Below are 22,713 nucleotides of genomic sequence, written 5' to 3'. Positions count from 1 at the left end.
ACTTTCCTTTTGCGCCATGATAAAGGAAAATGGCGTCTTTTAATGGTTTGGACTGGTGGAAGAAAAGCACCGAAATGGTCAATTCTGTCTATGACGATATCTACTCGTCAGCTAAATGCAATGCTCTCATTTTGGCATCGTTCGTGGCAATAACAATTCCGTTCGCTCCTGATATAACCCGCAAAGAAGGGTGAAATCTGTGATTTGAAGTCTCGTTCCTCACCTTCTTTGTCGGTGTCTTATCAAAATTCAGTGTTGGGTTACAGAAAGTGGGTGAAAAGCGAGGCAAGAGCAATTTCGCGAGATGCTGAACATAAGAATATGATTTTGACTAATTTTTCAAATGTAATAAAGAACATATTTTGATATGTTATCCTGAAATAATGGCCGAATTTGGAAAATTGAAGAAAACAATAGGAATTCACGTCTTTGGATTTTTCTTCTTACAATATATAGCTTTTAGAGAAATATTTGTTTTGCGAAAATTACCAGAACTTGATTAAAACTCCGGAAATCAATTATTAATGACATAGAAATAAAAAGGAGAAAAAGTCTCATTCATTGATTTTTATTAAATCGGTTTTTTTTTTAATTTAATAATGAGCCTAATTTTTTTAATTTCCTTTCGTTAAAACTGATTTATTAAGCATTTAACGCATTTTCTTGAGCTCTGACTTGTGAAAATAATGCGTGATTGAGTGTGAAAGAAAAAATGTCGGAAGGAAAGGCAGTGGAATAAGAGATGAAATCAACCCTTTTCTCCACCCATCATTTCCTTAACCTTATCATTGCCACTTGACTCTCTGCTCTTTATCTTTTACGCACATATTTGCATGGTGGAGAAGGGGTGAGTATATTTCACGCCAAGGGGTAAACATGTGCCACTCTGAGTGAACTCGGATTGCGAAGATTGTGTGATTGTGCCAAAAGATTGCGGATTGCGCCTAAAGATTGCGGATTGCGCGCAAAGATTGCGATTTTACACTAAGGATTGTGGATTGCGCCAAAAGATTGCGGATTGCGCCTAAAGATTGCGGATTGCGCCCAAAGATTGCGATTTTACACTAAAGATTGCGGATTGCGCCCAAAGATTGCGGATTGCGCCCAAAGATTGCGATTTTACACTAGGGATTGCGGATTGCGTTTGGGATTGCGAAGATTGCGTTCTGAGTGAACCGTGATTGCGCCACATGTTTACCCCTTGTTTCACGCCTTGTTTTCTACACACACACACACACACACGCACTTCATTCAATGTAACAATTCATAATGCAGAGAGAAGAAGAATTCCCTTCGCAGTTGTGAATCACCATAAATTTTATCTGAAACCGAATGTGTTTTTCTCTTTGTGCTATCATCAACAACAAATCACCCTCGTCAGAGGCTCACCAACCCCTAAAGAGAGTGTTTTTTTCCTCGCTTTGCCTTCTTAAACACCAAGGCGTGAATGGGGGTTGAAAACAACCACTAATAAGTGAGATGTCATGGAAGGGGTGACACACAATTGAGAGTACAGTATCTTCACTCTTCACGTGAGATGTTGAGCATGTGTTGATTTTGCAGGGTGAAATTTTGGGGCCAATTTTTGCAATGAAATTAATGGAGGACAACAACACAAAAAATTCATTGCAAATTGTGTCAACTTCAAGTGATGCAATTGAAGTTGATGAGTGCAGTTTTGTATGCTTTTCGAGTGGGTGGAATTTTTTTTTTTTACACGGGGTTGTGAATGGGTGGAAAATAGTTTTCATTTTGATGGTCAAATAAAGCTTCTATTCATCGCATGTATTGTCGCGTGGCGCGTGCCGATCTAAACGAATTATCTTGCAATTGTTTGCTAAAATGTATCTGAATAGCCCTTAATACCCTTCATATGTAAGGGGGTGTGCGTGGACTCACATTTTCCACTGGGTGTGAGGGTGGTTTTTAACGCTGATTTTGGCGCAATTCTTCGTGATGAATGTCAATTGCGATGTTCCAAACTGATGTATAAATATTTTTGGTATGATATTCTATTGTGGGATTAGGTTAGACAATTGAGCCTTGGGATTTTGCGTGTGTGTATGTGTGTGTTCTCCAACAGCAGATCCTTGATGGAGAGACATGTCTTGATACACTCCATCGCCAGAGGAGTCTCGTGTTGTGTATACATGGTGGAATTGATGTGGTGCGCGAGAATGTTTTATCAATTGGCGCTATGTGCAAATTTTACCCTTTGTGTTGTCATTGTTGGCGTGTCTACGTGACAGGATTGCACGATTCCTCTCTCGCCTCTATTATCCTTCCCAGTGTCGAAGCGGAGTCGCTCTTTCATCCTTTTGGCGTCCTCTCTTCAAATAATATTTCAAGGGTGGCTGAATGTGAATCTCTGTGTGGCTGACGGAAGACAAATTTGTCGTATCATCAGTGTCAAATGTTATTGATTTGACTAATTTATTCATCCCTCCAATTGGATCATTTTGGCTTGCTGATCTCTCATTCCACACCTCGTCGCGGAGAAAAATTGAAGGGTGAGCAGAATTCGGGATTAACTCGACCTTTGGCGTGGACTTTGTGTGCCAAATATCAGCACTTTCTTGATCACTCTATCAATACTCTCTCGGTCACCATTAATGTGTCTCTTGATTAACATTGAAAATAATTCTTCCATCTCTCTCTCTATTTAATCCTCCACTTGAGCACAAACACTTGAACAGATTAAAAATGCAATAAATCTCTCAGAAAAAGTGTTCTCAACATTTCAATTTGCAACACCCTTCGCAAAAATGGTTGGGGGATGTTATTAAATTCAATGCATATCTCTCTTCTTCTTTTGCAAATCTTTTACCCCCAAATTCACTTTCTAGTGTTTTGAACATTCAAGTGTAAATTGTGTATTTAACACGATGATCTTCACTTCCTCCTCTCGCGCTTCCTGTCTCCGTTCCCGGGGATTTCACCACTCCACTCTTACCTTCCACAGACGATGCATGGTCGACCAGGGGTTGAGGAATAAATTGATTGTGCGACAAAAGGGATGAATTTATGGACAAGCATACATAATATTCATTTTATAGTGGCATTATTGACACTGTGTGAATGCGACAAATAGAAGGAATTTTCTATGTTGATTTATGCTCTTTTGTCATCATCAACACTTCTCGGACGCAGTTTCTTCTTCATCCATGCTTGACCGGATATCGAAAGATTTTATCACGTGGAAATTGGATTTTTTTTTTCTCATACCACACCAACGAAGAAAGGGTCCGCAAAAAATGTCTTTTATTTATTACACCTCATGATTTATTTTTTTTTATCTTTAACACTTTTTTTCTTTCATCTACTTCTCCTGAATGATATGAAAACTATCACATTTTTTAAAAATATTCTCTCATTACTGGTTTTTGTGTGTGAATTTCGGTTTAAGATTCAAGATAATAAGTAGGATTTTTTGCACTCTCCGCAATTCAATTCTCAAACTCATCCTCAGATGCACATGAGTCAAGGGGGAGATAATGCGTGTAAAATCTTTAAATCACTTCCTGACGCTTTCAGAACTTAAACTTGGTTGTCCAGCACATTAATTCTTAAGTCTCCATTTAGTATTTCTTAAGTAATTCACTTGAGACCCCTTTTCTGGTCACCATTTTCAATATTCAATCAAGACGAAAAAAGTCATGTTGATTTGCAAAAAATTACTTGTCTACAAAATTTACCGATTGAAGCGTTATGAATTGGTCAGACTAACCAATTCGTTCGAGGGGAATTCATGTTCAGCGCATCCTAGTGTTATAAGACATCTTGAAGACAATTTCTTAATCATGCAGCGACTTGCTAATGAACCCAAAATTACGGATCTCACGTCTAAAATGCGGTCGTCACAATATCTCCCCCTTTGGCATGAGTGAAACTCGGTGATATGCAATTTATGACACGTAACGACACCATTAACCTGTCTATATCCTGGAGAGGAATTCTGTTAATTGAGATGGCCATTCACACCGGTGTGTGTTCCACGTTGAATCGCAACGGTGTGGGTCAAATGACTGTCGACGGCGGCGGAGCGCCGGGCGGCGCCGTGGCGGGCGGCGGCGAGGATTTCGGGGACTTCACGCAGACGTAGGACACGGGCGTGGGCGGTGAGGGTGGCGAGTCGGCGGCGGGCAGGACGGTGGGACAGCCAAAGTAGCGCCAAGGATGATAGAGGCCGCCGTTGGCGCACATCGCCTGCAGCCGCGCCTGCAGGTCCAGCGCGAAAGCCGGATCGAGGGTGGAGTAGTGCGGTAGCGGGAAGCCCGGCGGCCGCGGTGGCAGGCTGAGTGTGAGATCCAGGCTGGGCACGAAGGGATACTTGGCTGGTAGGGAAGTTTCCTTGCCCTGGTGCTGATTGGAGACGGGCGAGTGGTGATTCCCCTGTGGAATGGGCGATTTCACCAGCGTCTTGGGTTTCCGCCGCGGTCGGTATTTGTAGTCCGGATGCTCCTTCATGTGCAGTGCTCTGAGTGGAAGAGATTTTTCGCTTTTAGGGAACCGAATTCACTACAAAGCCTTGAAGGAAAAACTCAAAGTTAAAGCAAATCATTCGCGAAACTCCTCACACTTACTTTGCCTTATTTGCCACTAAAAGGGTTACTTTTTTGCATGCTGTGGCGATTAAACCGCTGATAAATCAATCGAATTTTATCAATAAATATCCAATGTAAATACCAAGCACAATTGTTTGTGAAATGACGCATGAAAGGCGATATTTACAGAGTGTTTCTCTCTTTTTTTCTGAGTTAGAGTCAAGTCGAATTGGTCACCAAATCGTCTTCACTATCAAAAGAAGCTCTCTCTCTTTTTTCGCCTTCCTCCAATCGATATTTGATTTTTGATAATATCTTGTCGATGGAAGAAAACACGCCACGCAACGTCTTATATTGGCTTAAAAGGGACTGAGAGGGAAATGAAAAGTAATAATCCAAATATTCACAATCCCCGCTATTTTTATCATGCGCCTTCAATTCAACGCTCCAAGACAGTTTTATTGTTATTTGTTCAATCGAAATCGAATGTTTGTTCATCCACAAAAGTGGACGTGATGTTTTGTTTGTTCTTCAATATGCTAAGGATTGTCGGTTATCGCGCGAGGAGTAAATACAACTTCTTTAGGGTGTTGTTATCAGTGTTGTGTGGCGCGCGATAAGATTTTGGCGAAGGCATCCTTACCTCAATCTCTTGGCTTCGTCGATGAAGGGTCGCTTCTGGGCTTCCGACAGGAGTTTCCATTCTGCTCCGAGTCGCTTGGAGATCTCTGAGTTGTGCATCTTGGGATTGTCCTGTGCCATCTTTCGCCGCTGACCGCGAGACCACACCATGAAGGCATTCATGGGGCGCTTTATGTGCTCCGATTGGGACTTTGACATGATCACACTCAATATGCTTCACTGGGGCTTCGCGAGTCTCTGTTCCCGCCGAAAAAGTGCCACTTTTTCCCTCTGGTCCTTTGAGGACAACAACACAAATTGTCTCGACCGTCGCCAAATCACAATAAGATCCACAAGCTATAGTCCGCTTCACTCCGTGGTTCTTCGACGTCTGAATCGGTCTGTGCACAGTCAAAATGGGCTTCAGGATGGCGTGCCAGGTTTTGGCGCGACAGATATGCGCTCTGAGGGGAAATTTGTCGCTGTGGTTGAGCGCGATAAAAAGCTGTACGTCTTTTTTCCTGGGCTCTTCCTTAACCCAATGGAGACACCCTCTTTTCTTCACTCACCCAACATTTGTGCCTCAGTTCCTTAGACGTGCGCGACAGTGGCGTGAAAGGACACAAAGACGCTGAATGGCGCTCATCACACAACAGACAATTGTGCGCATTTGTTGCTAAAAGCAAAACGATCGGGCCAGAGTTTGGGGGGATGAAGACGATTGCCAGTCAGGGTGAAAAGAAATGCGCCAGACATGCGCAAGCTTCGCCAATCCTGAGTGAGCAGGTGTGGCTTTTTACGCTCTACTGCAACAGGTTGCCATTCGGGGGGTGAGAGACCCCTTTTTCTCTGTGGCCAAAGCCACCCTCACAAAGGCTAATGCTCGTGGCTATTTTTCCCGCCAGTTTTCCCCATCCATGACAGACACTTTCATCGCGCTCATCGCAAGTTCTTGGTGACAGAGCGACTCCTGTAATTATAATTGGAATTGAATTGCATGAAGTGAAAGTGATTCGATTATGTGATGGAATGAGTGTTTATTTACTTGTGCAAAGGGATGTTTGCCTGTCGGGCGAACGGGGAAATTTCATTTGACTGTTAATCAACAATTACACCTGACTTTAATATAAATGGACTTAACAGCGACGGAGGATTTTTCCTCAGCAATTATGTTTCTTCGCGGTATTTTAATACTTGCCAAAGGTGGTGACATTCAGTGTTATGGTGTACAATATGTGAAGGATTAATTTGAGAACATCAATTATAAAGATATTATTATTTATTCAATAGGAAATGCCAATAAAATCATATTTCTTTCGCTAACTTGAAATTTTGTAAATAATGATATGCAAAATCAACTTTCAGCATCTGATTCTGTATAAAACACGTAATTAATATGAGAGTTGAACTTTATCAGGAGTTTATTTGTGTTGCGTTTTCCTGATTAATAACGCCTTTAATACAATATTTCTTTTGATATCGATCAATTAATTAATGTATTTAAATTATCAGCAAAATTATTTGTGTTAAACCGTCTGAGAAAGCACGAGCGATTTGCTCTTGTAGTGTACACTGCGTGCTTGTTAGTCCTTCCCTTGAGTTCCCTATTAATTCTCTCCGCGAGATTGAATGCTTCAATCGCTTCAATGCATGAGAATGATTTTTGACTGGTAATTAAGAATAGGGAGCGAACGTAGCGCCGAAGATGAAGCAATTGTTTTTGGCCAAATCCTCACAATTGCGCCAGTGAGTGCAATGGGTTTTGTTATCATTTGTGAACACACCCCTTCATTGCCACTCAATTAATCCCGAATTGAGGGTGAGTTTGTGCAAATAAAGAGCCACCAATTGATATTTCACTTGTATCAATACTCTATCATTTTCCATTTTGCGATGGTGTGAAAAGAGAATGATGAATTATTGGAATAACACTGTGGGAAGATGCTGTCATGTGGCCCTGAGGGAATGTCTTTATTGCATTTCCCAGTGCGAGGTTTTCCTGTTGGATCAACAAATAACTATATTCTTTTCCATTCTTCATGGCTTTTCCTCGGGTATTTGTTCTATTTTCTCTTGTGTGTTGTATGTGTTTTCCTTCGCACCCTGTTTGACGATGTGATGAAGAGTTTCCAGCCCAATTGACTTTTTGCACTTGTATTCAAGTGGCCATTGTGTCCATTGGACGGAGGTGAAGAGGCTGTTGGGGGTGATGATATTGAATAGAGGGTGAATTTCTAAGAGACACACAATCTATCTGAACCAATTGTTCCTCTTGTCTCCATTGGGAGTGCATCAAAAATTGCACGCCACTAATCTGTGCCCGTCGTGAATGCACGAGGAGTGATTGCAACAGGCACAATGAAGGTGTGAAGATGTGCACCGTGAGCGAGCTTTCCGACTCGGGAAATCCCTCATGAGTGTGTGCAGAGCATTAGTGAGGGCGAGAGGGTGAGAGAGACCTATAATCTTTTTGTCGGGGAGCATATTAATTCCATCTTCAATGCTGTTATCAGAATAACACAGTGGAGTCGTTTGTTTTCGAATAATGGACATTATTCGCTATTATGTGGCATTTTATTATTCTCATCGCGCGTCCTTCTTTTCACACCCTCTCCAGTCACTGTGGAGGATTGTGTGAAATTGTTCTCAGGCGATGAAGGGCGAGAGTGTGTGTGCAATGAATGGGTTTTGTTGCCATTTTTCATATCATCCACTATGTTTACCTTTTACTTTGTACACACAAATTGTCCAACGTTCCTGCCATTGCCACACACACACACATTTTTTTCCTCTGGTTGAAACTACACAAAAGGGAAGCTGAAAAGAGGCAAATTTGCTTACCACTTCCTTGTGAGTTTCCTATGAAATAACTTTTCCTACAACAGAACTATTGTTGCGTTATCAAACGAGCGCAATTTAGGTGTTTGTTATCCGCATGAGAAAATATTCGACCGCGCGTTGAGCAGATGTTTCCCATGATAATTGTACAGTTTCTGGCGGGAAAAGTGCTAGAAAGCAATCTTAGTCGAGATACCAAAGTTTCCTGCACATCATAGGGGTGGAAAAGATGTTAGAACAAGAAATTTTCACGCCGGTAATGCAGAGACTTGATATCACAATTTCTAACGCTGTGTCTCCGCTAAGTTATAACAACTGTTCTCAATGTTGTTGAAACTGTTCTCAAATCGCTTTTCTGCTAATATGATTTCACTAATTATTACTCACGAAACACTCACAAGTGATGCGAAGTAATTTAATGAGTAAATCTGTTTCAATTGCATCTGCAAAGTCCTTGTGGGAAATTGCATGGCGAAAAGATGTGGGAAAAGCGCGAAGAAATTAACTATAATTTGCTCCTATTTATTTAATTTTTATTACGCTTTCGACGAGGGTGAAATAATTTCATGAGGGATGTTCAAGTGCTTTTTCCGCTCCTGTGTTTATTTACATTTGGAAATTGAGGCAAATAAAACACGCGGTGGTGATAAAAAGACAGTGCCGAATGCCATTGTATCTCATGTGTTTATTCAATAATTTTTCTCGTGAAATTTTCCACTCGATAGATTTTTGTTTATTTTTCCCAATAATTTACACTCTCTATGGTTTAAGTTTAACGACAGAAATTACATCAATATGCATAATTTTACATCAGTATGTTTTAATCCAATTTATCCATTTCCTGATTAAGTATAATTTTTTTTTGTCTCTTTATTCCATCTTTTTTTTTCTTCATACAGAGAAATTATGCTATCGATAGGTTTGCGTTTAATTTACGTCTCTAGCGTCTACTGTATTCCCTATGATTTATATTTATTTACAAAGTGGGCGAAAGGAAAGATCTGTAGGACAGAGGGTGTGTCTAGGGCGAGGCCTAGGTGTGGGGCGTAGGCCGCGCGGCGCCTTTAGTCCTTGTCTGGTCAGAAAATCACAGTCAGCGGCCTCCGAAAGTCTCCCCCCGGAGGATATTGGTATCCGCTGGAGGGATATGTGGAGCCACTCGAGGATTCCATCTGGCTGTCCTGACCGCCGCCCAGTGGGCCCTTGTCGCCTAGCTCGCCTAGCTGGGGCGTCGATTCGCGCTCCTCCAGGTTGTTGTTGTTCGATGTCATGCCGTTTGTCGGCTGCTGGAGCTGCTGCTGTCCGTAGATCTTGCTGATGTCGAAGGCATAGTTAGCCGCTCGATCCTGGTACATCTTAGAGTCGAAGTAGGCCTTCGTGAGGACGGACGGATCGAGGTAGGCGCTGTAAGCGCTTGTCGGGGCCTTCGATGTGTCGTAGAGCGAGCTGGCGGCCGAATTGAGGTACGCGGACCTGTCCAGGGCAAACTTCGATACATCCATCTGAGTCGGCAAAGAGGCCTGGAAGATAGGAAGGACACGATGAGCATAGGCTTTTGCCCACTGACATCTTTATGTCGGCAGAACTCCTGATCTATTGTTTTTGTCATAAATTTGAGCAGCACGAAACGAAATTAAGGGAGACAGATTAAGAAGGCGAAGTGGTGTACGGATTTCCGCCATACAATCTCCCCCTTGGACAATCAGACTGATTAAGATTGCAAAAGATAAGAACCAGTTAAGATTAAATTGAATTCAATGTGACATTGTTTGAAGCCATCAATGGCCGTTTAGTCGGTGTAACTGAAAACCCCTCTTTGAAAACAAACACGCCGCTTTGTGCTGGGTTTTTCATCAGTGTGTGCAAAAGAGGGTTGTAATTTGGTGTGCAAATACAAATATGGCCGGGAGGGATTTCTTAGGTGTCAATATCTCACCGGAAAAGTCAAAACACTGTAATTACATTGCCATGGACAAAGGCTTTCAGGGTGTGAGAATGTCCCCAAAAGTAACCGACAATTTGGCTGGTCTGTGGGATGACAAAAGAGGGATTTTTTCTTTCCTCCTTTCCGTCGTCCTGCGCGCGAAGTGTGAGAAAATTGGTGGCTTCCATTGATGGGTAAATATTTGTTTTTATGCGATGCTGCAGCAGCATGGAAATGATGGGGGAGAAAAATCACATGCTGATGGAAGTGACCGTCAATTTGTCGATCATTCGACTCTGTAATTACATAATCGTCAGTCATCTTTCTGACCCTCCCCCCTCATTATCGAATGCCATCGACATCGCAGCATAATGACGAATTGTGCGCTAAACACTTCTCTCTCTCTTCAGCATATTTCACATTTACAAAAATCATTTTCGGGATGGGAAATTCACCTCTAATTGGATGCAGTGGAGGATATTCAATTAGACGGGGAGAAAAAAAAGAGCCCAAGTGTTGGATTAATTGAAGATCTCAAGACGGAGAGACGACAGGCAAATGGAGAGAGAGAGAGTCCATGAATTGAGGTCAGAGGTGAATGATTATATCGGATTAAATTGGTTTCACCTTGAAATGAATTTTTGCGCAATGCAAAGGAGCCCAAAAAGAGCGCCTAAGATATGTGTGTGTGAAAGAGACATTTTGAGCATCCTCGTGCGTTTATGCCTTTTATCCTCACTCAACAATGCAGATGAGGTGGAAAAAAAAATAGTATAACAATAAATATCACCAGTAATCCATGGGTACAAAAGACGTCTGTCAAGTGCTTTTGCCTTTTGTCTCACCGGGCGGCTCTCGAGAGTTACAACCACAAAAGTCCCCCCCCTCTTGGCTTTTCCTCCTTAGACTCCCCATTCATCTATCTAATGCCTCACATTCATCTTTTTGTTTTATTTCCCATACTATATTTATTTTACTCTTTTCACTGCGCTGCGTTGAATTCGTTAAGGAGGTATTGTTGAGGTGTCACTTTAAAATATTGCCCACCATTCATACGAAATTTACACACTTTCAGCATATCGTGGAGAAGAGAATCTTTCATAAAAGAAACACCATCACAGTATCAGTGTCTTATCATTCAACTCAGGAGTGATGCTGAGATGTTTTGAACTGTAACTTCATCATGTATTGCTTTCTAGTCTTCTCCTTAAGGAAATCATTCTGATTTTTGCACATACTTGAACGCAGTTGATTATGAGGAACAGATAGTAATTAATTAAATTATCCACATTTAACCTCCTAGGGTTAAATAAGCATGAAAATAGCGCTCAATCTCAACTATTTCCTTCACGGCTGGAGTGTTTGTTTTCTGAGACATTAAAATGGGTGTGAAGAAATCAATTTTCGTGTGAGAAAGATTGCTATTAAGGTGATTGAGTTTAATAGGATTGAAGGGAGTTTTTTGGGTATGAGAGATGAAATCTGGGTGTAAACACACGCTCGCGAAGAGAGGAAATGTTCTAGAGAGATGAAAAATTACAATTGGTGGAGAGAGAGAGAGAGAGCGAGAGAGGAGATGAAAGGAGTGTGGATGTGAGATGAATTAGGAGATTATGATGGCATGGAAAAACAGTAGCCAAAAGTGATGTGTCCAAATAGAGCGTGCATCGAATGGTCTTTAATGATGATGGAGTGTTGTGGAAGGGAAATTGTAGTGTATGGGAGAATAATTGCGAGCTGAAGAAGTTAACCCAACAATGGGCAGGTATGAATGGACAGACAATCAAATCACTGTGCAATTATCTCATCACTTTAACGAGATACGCGCTGCGTTCATCGAATTAAATTATCTCTCTGCGCGCTCTCTATACTTTTTTTTTTACTGTCTCAACACCTTCCAATATAACTTCTTTTCGCCTCCACCTTCTGTTGTCTGTTTCCATTAATAATTCCTTTTATTTTCTCTCTCCGACTCCCTTTGGGGTCGCGATAGCATCTATATTTGTTGTATTTCTTTTATTCTCCCGAGGACAATGGAGGAGAAATATGATTTTGTGGCAATTTTCTACCCCTTTCATTTACCATGTCTTACCTGTGTTGTCGGAGGACTCGCTTGCGAGAGATGACTGCCCAAGTGATAGGGAGGGCCAGGAGCGAAGTATCCTGGTGTGATTCCTGCAAGAAAGCACGATAAAAAAAAATATAATACACTCTATATTTGTGGGGAAAAGTAGCAAAATTCAGCAATAAATTGCTCCCAAAAATATCCCATACGAAGTCATGAAAGTTTATTTGCTAAATTCACGACAATGCTCGTGAGTTATTCATTTTTTGCCAGAGCTTTGCAAGCTCTCCTCGTCCTCGTGGGCAAAAGTTTTGTGAGTTATATTTGTTTGTGGGCCTAAAATTAAAATGATGACGGTCGTATTTTCCGTATTTTGTCGTCTGCGAGGGTGTGTTCGATACGGATTTACGTGGGCGTTGGCGTGTCACTGAGCAATTAAGGTGTAGCATTACAAATTTTGTTTTATTTTATTTTTTTTTCAGGGAAAGTCCCTTCTCGGAACAGTTTTTCCCAACTAATTTCCTCCTCGATGTCGCGAAAGACTAATTGAACAAAAATGTTAATTAGAGCTGAGGGAGAGACAAGGGAGAAGAAAGGCATAAAAGGAGAGAAAATGTTGCGAGCTTTTGTCCTATTCAGTCCTTACAGCGGGACATGTTTTGCGAGAACAATGAGCTTTCGTGTTTTCTAAGTATTCTACTTTGCTTTTTAAATCCATTCCTTTTTTTTCCTCATCATTTTCACATGGATGGTATATTGTTGATTGTAGGGCAGAAATGTTGAAAGAATGGGAAGAATTTACTCAACAAACTGTGTGTATGCACAGCTTTTCACCACCCTCTCCCCTACCATCCAATGCACTTTACCATTGACAATGTCTGATGGTGAAAGGATGCCAAAATGAGAGATGCCTGGAATGAAAGTTGCAATGTGAAAGAATATCCTATTGTCTCTTCATTTTCACTCCTTTCTATCACTTCACTTGTTCAACGTTTGCGAAAATTGCAGTGGCAACAATGGTGGGAAAATCTCTGGAAGTTAATGATTTTCACGTGCGAAATTGGGTCAACAATGGCGCCTTACCTGCTCGCAGAGCCTCCACGGGAACAGAAGGATACGGCATTGGATATGGATAACCATCGCGTCTCAGGGCTTTTGGTTTTCTCCTCGGTCGATACTTGTAGTCTGGATGTTCCTTCATATGCATAGCACTGCAATGATAAATTGAGTCTCGTAGTTCCACTAAATGCTTTTATTTGAGCTTTTTGATAAGTTAGTGTTTGAATTCTATAAGTATTTAACGTACCGCAAGCGCTTTGCTTCATCGATGAATGGACGCTTCTCATCTTCACTCAACAATTTCCATTCGGCACCTGCAAAAGTGAGCTCAAATTGTAGTTGAAAATGTATCATTTGTGTGTTTAAAGGTAGAATGAGGATGACAGACAGAATTTCTGTAATTGCTCGTTTTTGGCAAACATTGACAATTTCCTGAGGGTGGAGAAGTGGCAAAAGTGGGGGCTTTTCCATATGAGAAACTGTATTTAATTCAGAAACAATATTTCCTATGTGTTGGATGGTAAATAATGACTACATTGTTAGTTACCAGAAGAGTATTCACACTGACGGAACTCCTTTTCACGTGAAAATTCATCATCAAATACTATGTGTGTGTGTGGGTGTGTTGAGGGAAGTTTTTGTGCAGAAGTTTGAGGTATGAAAATTCACGTGCTGAGCTTCAGGAAATTGGGGGGGTTGGGGTGATTTTTTTTCCCTGGTCCTCGTATGTGGAATTCAGAATGGAGTGCAGAATTTCTGTCAGGTGTATGCAATATGTTGTAGCGGTGAATTTGCGCGTGGTTTTCACGAGACAACCATCATCGTGCAATTGATGAAGAAAACAATGCACACACAATTCCATTGTCGCCATGACGACAAAACTCGAGTTTTTCATGTTGGAATATGTCATCGCTCCATCCGCAACTCATTCCCCCCCCAAAAAGCAGGGGGAAACAGAGACATTCCCAACTTTGGGGTGAACAATGGCGCCAGAGCAACGGATGGTAGAATGAACAGCGACATAGTTTCCAAACCACAGTCAACAGTATATATATCGCCGTGGGGCTCAAATGTTGGCATGGTTGGCAATAATCTGAATGCGTCTCATGAGAGAAGTTGCAGTATCTGTTAATGCGTAAATTTCATTTTTTCCGCACATATGTATTTTCCATTATGCGTACGGAAATATCCGCAAAGTTTAACCATCGTTAGTAAAATTAATTAGAATTGTGTTGGTTTTTCCAGGTGACTTCCTGAAATTTTAATTATTTTTTAATTAATTAATTTTTAATTAATCCGTTTTAATTAAAGGAACAACATGCACAACTTGTAACTCTAAAAAAAAATGATGAGCTTTATAGGTGTCAGATGTGGAAGCAAAAGTCAAACAAATTTCATTGGCTCAATCAAATAATTTCAGCACACAAGTAATTCCAATCAAATGCCCCATTAAAGTGTGGTAATTACTAAAACTGCAGATCAAAACCTGCTTGAAAGCATTTCAATCGAGTATTTGGCGAAATATTGGGGAAAAGTTTCGTATAACGTCGAATGATATTGAAAATCAACAGCTAGAAAGTGTGTTCAATCAATTTTGCTTCCACTCATAATGATGTCATTGTTCGCTTTTTGCCTTTGATGAGAAACAACGAGTGTGACTGGGTTGAAGTGATGTGGAATTGAAAGACAATTTCTGAAGAGTGAGCGAGAGATTGTGAAAGAATTCCCTGGGCAACATTACAAAACATGCGATCTGGCTGTATGGCTTTTGTGCCGCGACGAGGATGGATTGCGTCGATGGGGAAGAATCCGTATGGACAATAGAGTGAGTGCGACGGGTGAGATGAGGATCGAATTTCAATTAAATTGATTTATCAATGTTGACCATAGAATGGAAGACGCGCGTCTTATTCAACCCCTTTTTGCCATTTTTTTTCTTTCCTCCTGTGGTGCACTTGCTTTGGGAGACAAACAAATCTGTTTCTGACAATTTTCTTCGCGCAGAAAAAGTTTGTCGTCCAACATTTGAGTGCTATTTAAATATTTCTCCCAAGTGCAGTGACGATGGGCGGAGGAAAAAACCCCTCCTAAATCTAATTTAATCCAAAGTGGGAGACAATAGAGCACTCTTTGTCGCTCAAATATTGACACGCTCGCCTGGTTGGAGGTTGGCTTTCGCCCCGCTGTATTTTCACTTAAATATCATCCCCAAAGCGTATTTGCGCTCAACCCGCCCACTCTTCGCATTGCGAACAATGGGCGGGTGTGTTAATATGCACTTCAGAAACATCTAAATTTGCCGGATGATAGATTTGAGCACACATCGGATCAGACAAGTCCCAGGGGTGGATCGACACAATGGGTGAATCCGCATTGTTTTCCCCACCCGAAATGCACTTCCTCGTTAATTGGACATATGGCTCATTTCATTTGGAAAATAAAAACACGCATAATCGATTGTCAATATTTACATGCAGAAGCGCAGAGTGAATGGGAAAAATCATAAACGCGCGCGCGCGCGCATTTTGATAATTTACTCATATGCACAGGAGCTTTGGGATGATATTTATATGAATGCGGGAAAATATTCAAATTTCGAAACTGTTGAACCAAGATAAGAATAATTAGATGTTTCACCATTGTCAAGACACCCTCTCTTCGGAAAGTGGGAAGCCTTAAGAACCATATTCAGTATTCGAGAAGCCACTTGCACAACAATAACCTCGCCTTGTGGCGTGTGAATAGGATAACATTTAACAATATAATCTGGCAGACGCCAAATGTATTGGCAAGGAGAGTGGCTGAAAAGAGCAGAGCCTTGCGATGAGTATAATCTAGATTCTAGGCTTAATGTGATCTGAATTAAATTGAATAATAACAAAGCTATGCATTTTGTGGTGGAATTTATCAATCAGATTCATTAATTAGTTGATTAATCAAGTGAGAAACTTATCGACAGACTTCATTAGTGATTTATCCCCTAAAATTGTTTTGTGCATTTCTGGATTGTAATTATTCCAGCAGTTAGTTTAAATACGTCATCATTGTCCTTGTGCATGGAATTTTTTGAAATCACACCCACGAAAAACCACAATATGTCACGGAAATCGGATACGAGGAGGAAATTAAATCGAATGCGAGAGCGGAAGTTACATTTTGAGCCTTGTAAAATTCTATCACTTTTGGTTTGGGGATCACGTGGAAGAAGGTTCACGCGAGCCAAATAGAAATGGTACACATTTTTCTCCCGTCAATTCCATCGGGAGAGAGAGTGAAAGAGAGAATTTTCCCGGGCAAGAAGAAGGGTGGCGAGAAGGAAAATGTACAATGGGATTGGAATTCTCCGGGGCGCATTGTTCAGTTTGGATTGACAGGCAATCTCTATCTGGAATTACATCTGTTTGGACAATTGAATCGGACTCATAATGCCTTGTTTGACGCAATCAATGACAATACGAATTTTCCTTAGCTTTCCCTGCCCACCAAACCACTCCCCCTCGGCATCCACTCAAATCCATCACGGGCTTTAATATGGTGGCTGTGAGTTTGTTTGGAAGAATGAACTTTCTGGCGATTGCAGAAGAATGCACGGGAGATTCTCTTTGTGGGGGAGGGAAAATATAGGATCGAATTAAATATCTACCAGTCGATTCTGTGGGCGCAGAAAGTCTCCTCTCGAGGGGTTCTTCCAACCCTCCAAACATTGTCATTTGATGCACCTCAATGGCCACTCAATAACAGATTATTTCGATGGGTGTTTGAGAGTATGTCAAAGGACATGCCACCCTCTTTGTTATAGCATTATTAGGGGATTTATCTCAAGTGGAAAACTCACCCAGTCGCTTGGAGATCTCCGAGTTGTGCATCTTGGGATTGTCCTGGGCGATCTTGCGACGCTGCAGCCTAGACCACACCATGAACGCGTTCATGGGGCGCTTTATGTGCTCCTCCGTGGTGCGCTTGGCGCTATTCTGACCCATGAGACTGCAGAAGAAACTTGGAAGATCATGAATCATAATATACTCGTGGCATTCACTCTCGGAAACACAGTGACAACTGTGATTTTGTGCGCCAAGGGGTGGAATTAATGCGTCGAACGCAGTTTAGATTTTCAGCCCTGGGTTGGTGCAAATCTTCAAATTAACTAGTGACAGTTGGAAGCTTTATCATTTGTGAAAAATTTTGTCTTTCTTTCTAACTGATTTCCTTAAATTGTTTTTAGAAAGTTAATTGAAATTCGAGTAGGTAATAAGACTTAACCGGATAACAAACAATGGGTTTAAAGAGTCTGTCGCATTTAGTAAATAATTCTCAAACCATTTAACCATTTAACCATTTTGCTGAATTAGTGTTAAATCCATTATTATTCTAATTTAAATTGCCGATTCACTGCGAAAGGCACTCATTTACCGCCTTGTCTTGGGCTCAGTATTCCCAGTGTGTGGTGAGTTTGTCCACTTACTTCGTGCTTCCGGAGTTGTTCATCATGCCGCCGATGTTCTGGTGCAGATTGCCGGCAGTCTGCGTCTGAGTCTGGTGGTGGTGCAGCGAAGCCGTGGAGGTGGCGTGCAGGTTCTGGGCGGTGTGCAGATTCAGTGTGTTGAGCGTTGAGTGATTCGCGATGGTCTGCGTGGTGGGAATGGACAGGGGATGGGGCAGAGAGAGGCCCGGGAGAGACAGCGATGGTATTCTGTCCATCATATCGCCTTGTTGTCTGAAAAACAAAGTGAATCTCATTTCACGGAGCTTCCGAGGCAGACATCATTATGAGCACATGTGGGGGTATCGCAATATCCAATCTCTCCAAATAAATCCCAGCGGGTCACCATTTAACACACTTCGCGGCTACTGTTTTTCCACCGTGTGGCGCGTCTCGCGGGAATTTTCCTTTTTGGCTTTGGGCACGCCGGGATGGTGTGTGGAAAAATTTATTGGTCATCGCGCGCGTTCAGTATTAAGATTTCCCTCTTCATTTGCTGTGCCGTTTTTCCACGGCTCATCGCCCCATAAAATCACGCATTCCATCGTCATCACAAACTGAATTCTGAATTCCCAATCTGAAGCGAAAGAGAAGAGTGGTTATGCCAGCTCGGGGATCAAGAGCATCCCGAAAAAAGTGTCCCGCTGACTCAGAAATGTTGATTTTGGAATTTATTCACGCGCTCAGCACCGCACAGTTGCCTGTGGATTGCCATTAATTTTTCGGTTGGGTAGACCATCGCGCTCGCCCCGCAGTTGATCCCATTGCGCGGGACGCGCGGGGCAGAACAAGTGGCCATCCGAGGTGCGATTCATAATCATTTTCTTTTCATTGAATAAAAAATAAAGAGAGGCGACACACCACGCGGAGTCTCGTGGGTCATTTTAATAAAAATGTTGTGTGGAAGTGAAGAAGAGGAGGAGACATTCCAGGAGAGCGAGAGCTCTTGGAGATGACTCTCGAACTGGCTGCTGGTCAACGCGCAAGCTCTTTGATGCGAGGAGAGTGAGAAGAAGGCTCCCTTGCTGGCCAGCAGACGCGCTCCTCCGGGTTGCTCTCCAGCTGCGAATTTATTGCCCAGATTCCTGTCCCGCGAGGGACAAAGTATCGACCGAGGGGATAGTTTCTCTCAATATCATCTCTAATTAATTACAAATTTACGATCATTTCGAGTGTTGATGATCCAATATCGAGCCTCCGCTCCTACTGTTCCCGGTGGGTCTTCGCGCGCTCGCCTATTTCATGATGAGTGGGCGTCCTTAGCGGCCACGGAGGACGCACAGGAAATGACGGGGTCATTAAATAATGCACCCAATTCAGATAGTCCCATAAAATTGGAATATGGAATCTGAATATTCTGGGAGAAAAGGGCCACTCTAGGACACCGAATTTTCAACAATAAAATACCCATATCAATCGAAATTACTCGCGGGATAAGAGATTAAATGGGCGAATGAGACTTTCTTCTCCCGTGATTTATTCATTTTGTTGATTTTAAATATACCTTCAATGGAGAATACAATGGAAAAGAATGTCTTTGTAATAAAAATATTGCTCAAGGATTGATTTTATATGTAATTCAGCAATATTGAGTCTTGCAATAAAACGAATAAGATTTGAATTAATATCATGTATTATTACACTCTTGAGAGTTAATTAAGAAATTCCGTGCGTATATTTAACCATTACATTCTGTACAAGTTCTGTTTAAACAACCGTTCTATTATAAAATGGCTTGCAATCATGTGAAAAACACTCATAAACTTTGAAAGCTTTCATCTCTGTGCAAAAGTTGACTGCATTCGTTTTGAGCTTTCCAAAGAGGAAAAGGGAAGTGTTGTGCATGAAAAAGTTTGTCTCTCTCTGAGTGTTTTTCCATAGAATATTTCGTGTGAAATGAAGACATTAAAATAGAGTCAGAAAATAAAGTGTCTCTTTGCATCTAAATGGATGGAAAAGGCGTGAAAAATGGATGTGCTAATTGACTGAGTAAACCCACCTCCAAAGGCACTTATGTCGCTTATGGACTAATAAGATAGATTTTCGGGCGCTAATTGCACTATGAATGCAATAGTGCGAATAGATAGTCAAATTTCACGTCCATTTACACCCAGAATAACAGTGGAGAGCGAGACAGACGGCGATTGGGAGAAGGAGCAGCATTGAGACACCAATTGAGAGATAGTTTAAGCAAATTGTACTCCGTGGGCACGAATAGTTATGGGGCTTATTTTTCTTCACTTCACAATGGTGGTGCTTTTTTTTCTCCTCTTCATCTTCAGCTTGATGAAGGAGAAAAATTGCCTGAAATGATGTTTTTTCTGTGGTGGATTCTTGTACACAACTCCATTATGGGCAATTACTGGGATGATAATTGTGTTGAAAGCGTTTGCTCAATTCGTCAAAATTATTCCTTTCACAATGTGTGGGTTTTTTTCTCGCCTCCCTCCATCTCTTGTCACTCCTGGAAGTCACAATATTTGATGTTGTTTAGCGTGTAGAAATAATGGATGATGGCAATTGATTGATTCTCTCACACAGATAAGACGCCTGACGCGCCGTAAGCAATTGCTCTCTTCACCACCCTTGATATGCACTGGGGTGAACATCTTTGTGCGTTCGTGTGCGCGGAGCAATGATGCAATTGATTGGTCTTTTAGGAGTATCTCGCAGTTTTCCACATAGTGTGTCATAACTGTAAATTTTTCCGTGACAATTGGTAATCGGATGAATATTTTCCGCTACTAATTGGCTATGCGCGCGAATGTGAAAAATGACTGGGTGGCGGAAAAATGCTGAGAAATGCAAACTTTTGCTCATTTGGCAAAATATTCCATATCCAGATTTTTTTTTCTCCCCCCCCACCAAAGCCACTCAAGCCAGATTTTCCATCCCAATTGACTTGATGGGGGTGGGAAATTGTTTTCCCGCGAAGTGGTAAAGTGAAAAAGAGTTAATTGAAATTTTAATGAGGAAACCCTCGCAATTGAGATGGAGTGACAATGAATTAATTAAAGTGAGTCTTTTCATTAGCACGTGGGCGATGATTTTTGCTGCTACCGCGTCGAGATTATTAATATATTTTAGTGCCATTTTTTTTCCTCTCCTCGTGTCTGAAGCACCTCATGTTGATTAAACAAAATATTTTGATTATTTAACTATTCAAATCTGTTATTTATGCCTCGCATGGTGAAGATGGTAAATACAAATCTTTCGGGTGTTTGGCGGAGAGCATGAAAAGCCGCGAGGATGCCCAGTAAACCGGTCTTCGCGCGATACTGACACATTTGTCATAATCATATACAATTTTTATTAATATTCTTCATTATTATTCCATCACACTTTTTTCTCCAATCTCCATTCCGTACCCATGGTTGTTGTTGCGGTGGAGGGAGCTTTTATGGAGCTTTCCTCTGAATTGATTATGGGAGCTAATTAATTTGCATAGAAATACAATCAAGGTGTAAATGTTGAGGTATATTTTCCCTCTTTCGTGTGTTGTTCGGCTTTTTGGAGATGTCTTCATAAATTGCCCATTTTTATCTTTCACATCGCTGCCCCTTCGCCCTCGCAATCATGGCTTGAAGCCAAGAGAATCTAACTCGCGATGATTTTAATTCGGCCGTCGGCACTTTCTCATCTTGCGCGACTGGAGTTTTTGGATTGTTCAGAAGCAATTTTGTGTTATTGATTTATTTTCTATATTATTCCTGCATAATTAATGTGCGCTCTTTATTTCTATAAATGGATGATTAGGAGCTAGAGACCGTTTCATGTCTCTACACTTAATGGGAAAGTCATAATATCTAGGAAAAATACATGAATAACTTCGTTTGGAGTAATCATCGTGAAAATGAATAGGAATTCTAATGAATTGCAATGCTTTTCCGAAAAATCTTCACAGCATTTCAAAGTGAACAAGCTTGAATCAAGACAGTTTCAGTTTAAATAAAACCCCATTTTGTCACTGAGAAATTAATTCTTTATCAAGGATTTAATAATTGTGGTTTCTCTGTAAAACCCATTGGATGTCAATGAAAATATAATTTAATTTCAAGTTATTTTATGGGTATAGATGTGAAAAAGATCCAAAATATTTATCCTATAAAAAGCAGTTTCATAGACATTTATTATTTCCTTGTCACCATTCTTCGTGATCTTCCTTGCGTTATGCGAATGTAAAGCAAAAGTTAATGGCTTCTTTGCATAAATTCTTATCAGTCATACTCAATGTGTCTCGCTCCGAATCACGTAAATTCACACTTTTCCTACAAACTCATGTACTAACATAAGGTGTAATTTTCTAGACAGCCATTGAGAAAGGGTTAAATATCCTGAAAATTTAATGTAACATCTTGAACTAAGTGGCGGAAGTAATAACTAATTTAACGCCGAATTGCGAGCCGTGTTTAATCTAATTGCTATTTGCGAAAATTCAAATGTCCCCAACTCAAGAGTCCCAAAAGATGACACAATGTGTGGAAAAAATATTGACACAGAGTGTGACCTTTCTTGCAATTAGAGGAGGACAAATTAATGTGACGAGAGTGTGTGTTGTGTCAAAATTTTCGACAATTGTCGAGTTAAATATTTGCCTTTGTCGCAATACTACAGAGGGAAATTAGTGGGAGAATTTTCAACAAGTTTTCACCTGAATCAATTTGATGGGTTTTTTCAGTTAGCGCAGCTCTCTTTTCGGTATATATGAAAATAAATTCCACCGTCTGTGAAAAGTGTCTCCGACACACGTTGATACTACAAATTACAACACTGTCTCTTCTATCACACAGGTGAAATTTTCAGCGACATCACTAAGTTGAGATAAATCACGCAATACTCAAATTTTATCATCACCATTTTCGCTCTCACTGTCATCACTTTCGACTGTCCTGTGTCATTTGATGTCCATGAATTGGAGTCACTGAATGAGAGAACTACACTCGGCTCAGAGTCGCAGGACTCGCGCAGGTGGCGGACAAATAGGTGTGAATGCAGCGCGATCCGGTCTGGCAAAAACCCCAAATGGAACTGTTGGCATAGCGCCGGGTTTAAAGTGGTGCCAACAATGTGAAACTTGCGTGGTGGAGTGCGGAAAAAGGTGATGTACACTCATAGAAAAAGGCTCGCCTTTAGTGCGATTTTCCGCATGCCAAAAGCCAAGGAAAAATAAGGGGAACTCTGC

General features: G+C 41.2%; 2 protein-coding genes across 3 annotated transcripts; both read right to left on the bottom strand.

Annotated features, from left to right (window-relative positions):
- Positions 1–4,017: 4,017 nt before the first annotated feature.
- On the bottom strand, positions 4,018–5,584 carry LOC132256081 (transcription factor SOX-14). Its single transcript, XM_059752265.1, has 2 exons — positions 5,188–5,584; positions 4,018–4,477 (listed from the first exon to the last, which is right to left on the bottom strand). The coding sequence occupies exons 1-2, from the start codon at positions 5,382–5,384 to the stop codon at positions 4,018–4,020; spliced, it is 657 nt and encodes a 218-aa protein (XP_059608248.1). The 5' UTR covers positions 5,385–5,584.
- Positions 5,585–8,675: 3,091 nt separating this feature from the next.
- LOC132255555 (protein SOX-15) lies at positions 8,676–22,713 on the bottom strand. Of its 2 annotated transcripts, none has more exons than XM_059751641.1 (7): positions 22,183–22,713; positions 17,514–17,765; positions 16,887–17,047; positions 13,299–13,365; positions 13,076–13,203; positions 12,020–12,102; positions 8,676–9,523 (listed from the first exon to the last, which is right to left on the bottom strand). In XM_059751641.1, the coding sequence occupies exons 2-7, from the start codon at positions 17,750–17,752 to the stop codon at positions 9,083–9,085; spliced, it is 1,119 nt and encodes a 372-aa protein (XP_059607624.1). In that variant the 5' UTR covers positions 17,753–17,765; positions 22,183–22,713; the 3' UTR covers positions 8,676–9,082. The 2 variants fall into 2 exon arrangements, with proteins under 2 accessions (XP_059607624.1, XP_059607625.1); XM_059751642.1 differs by having other exon boundaries at positions 16,887–17,035.

This window comes from Phlebotomus argentipes, unplaced genomic scaffold (genome assembly GCF_947086385.1).
Source record: "Phlebotomus argentipes unplaced genomic scaffold, Phlebotomus argentipes genome assembly contig_5, whole genome shotgun sequence".
NCBI classification, from domain to species: Eukaryota; Metazoa; Arthropoda; class Insecta; order Diptera; family Psychodidae; genus Phlebotomus; species Phlebotomus argentipes.
Note: the sequence above shows the minus strand (reverse complement) of the source record. Positions and strands in the feature narration are given on the sequence as shown.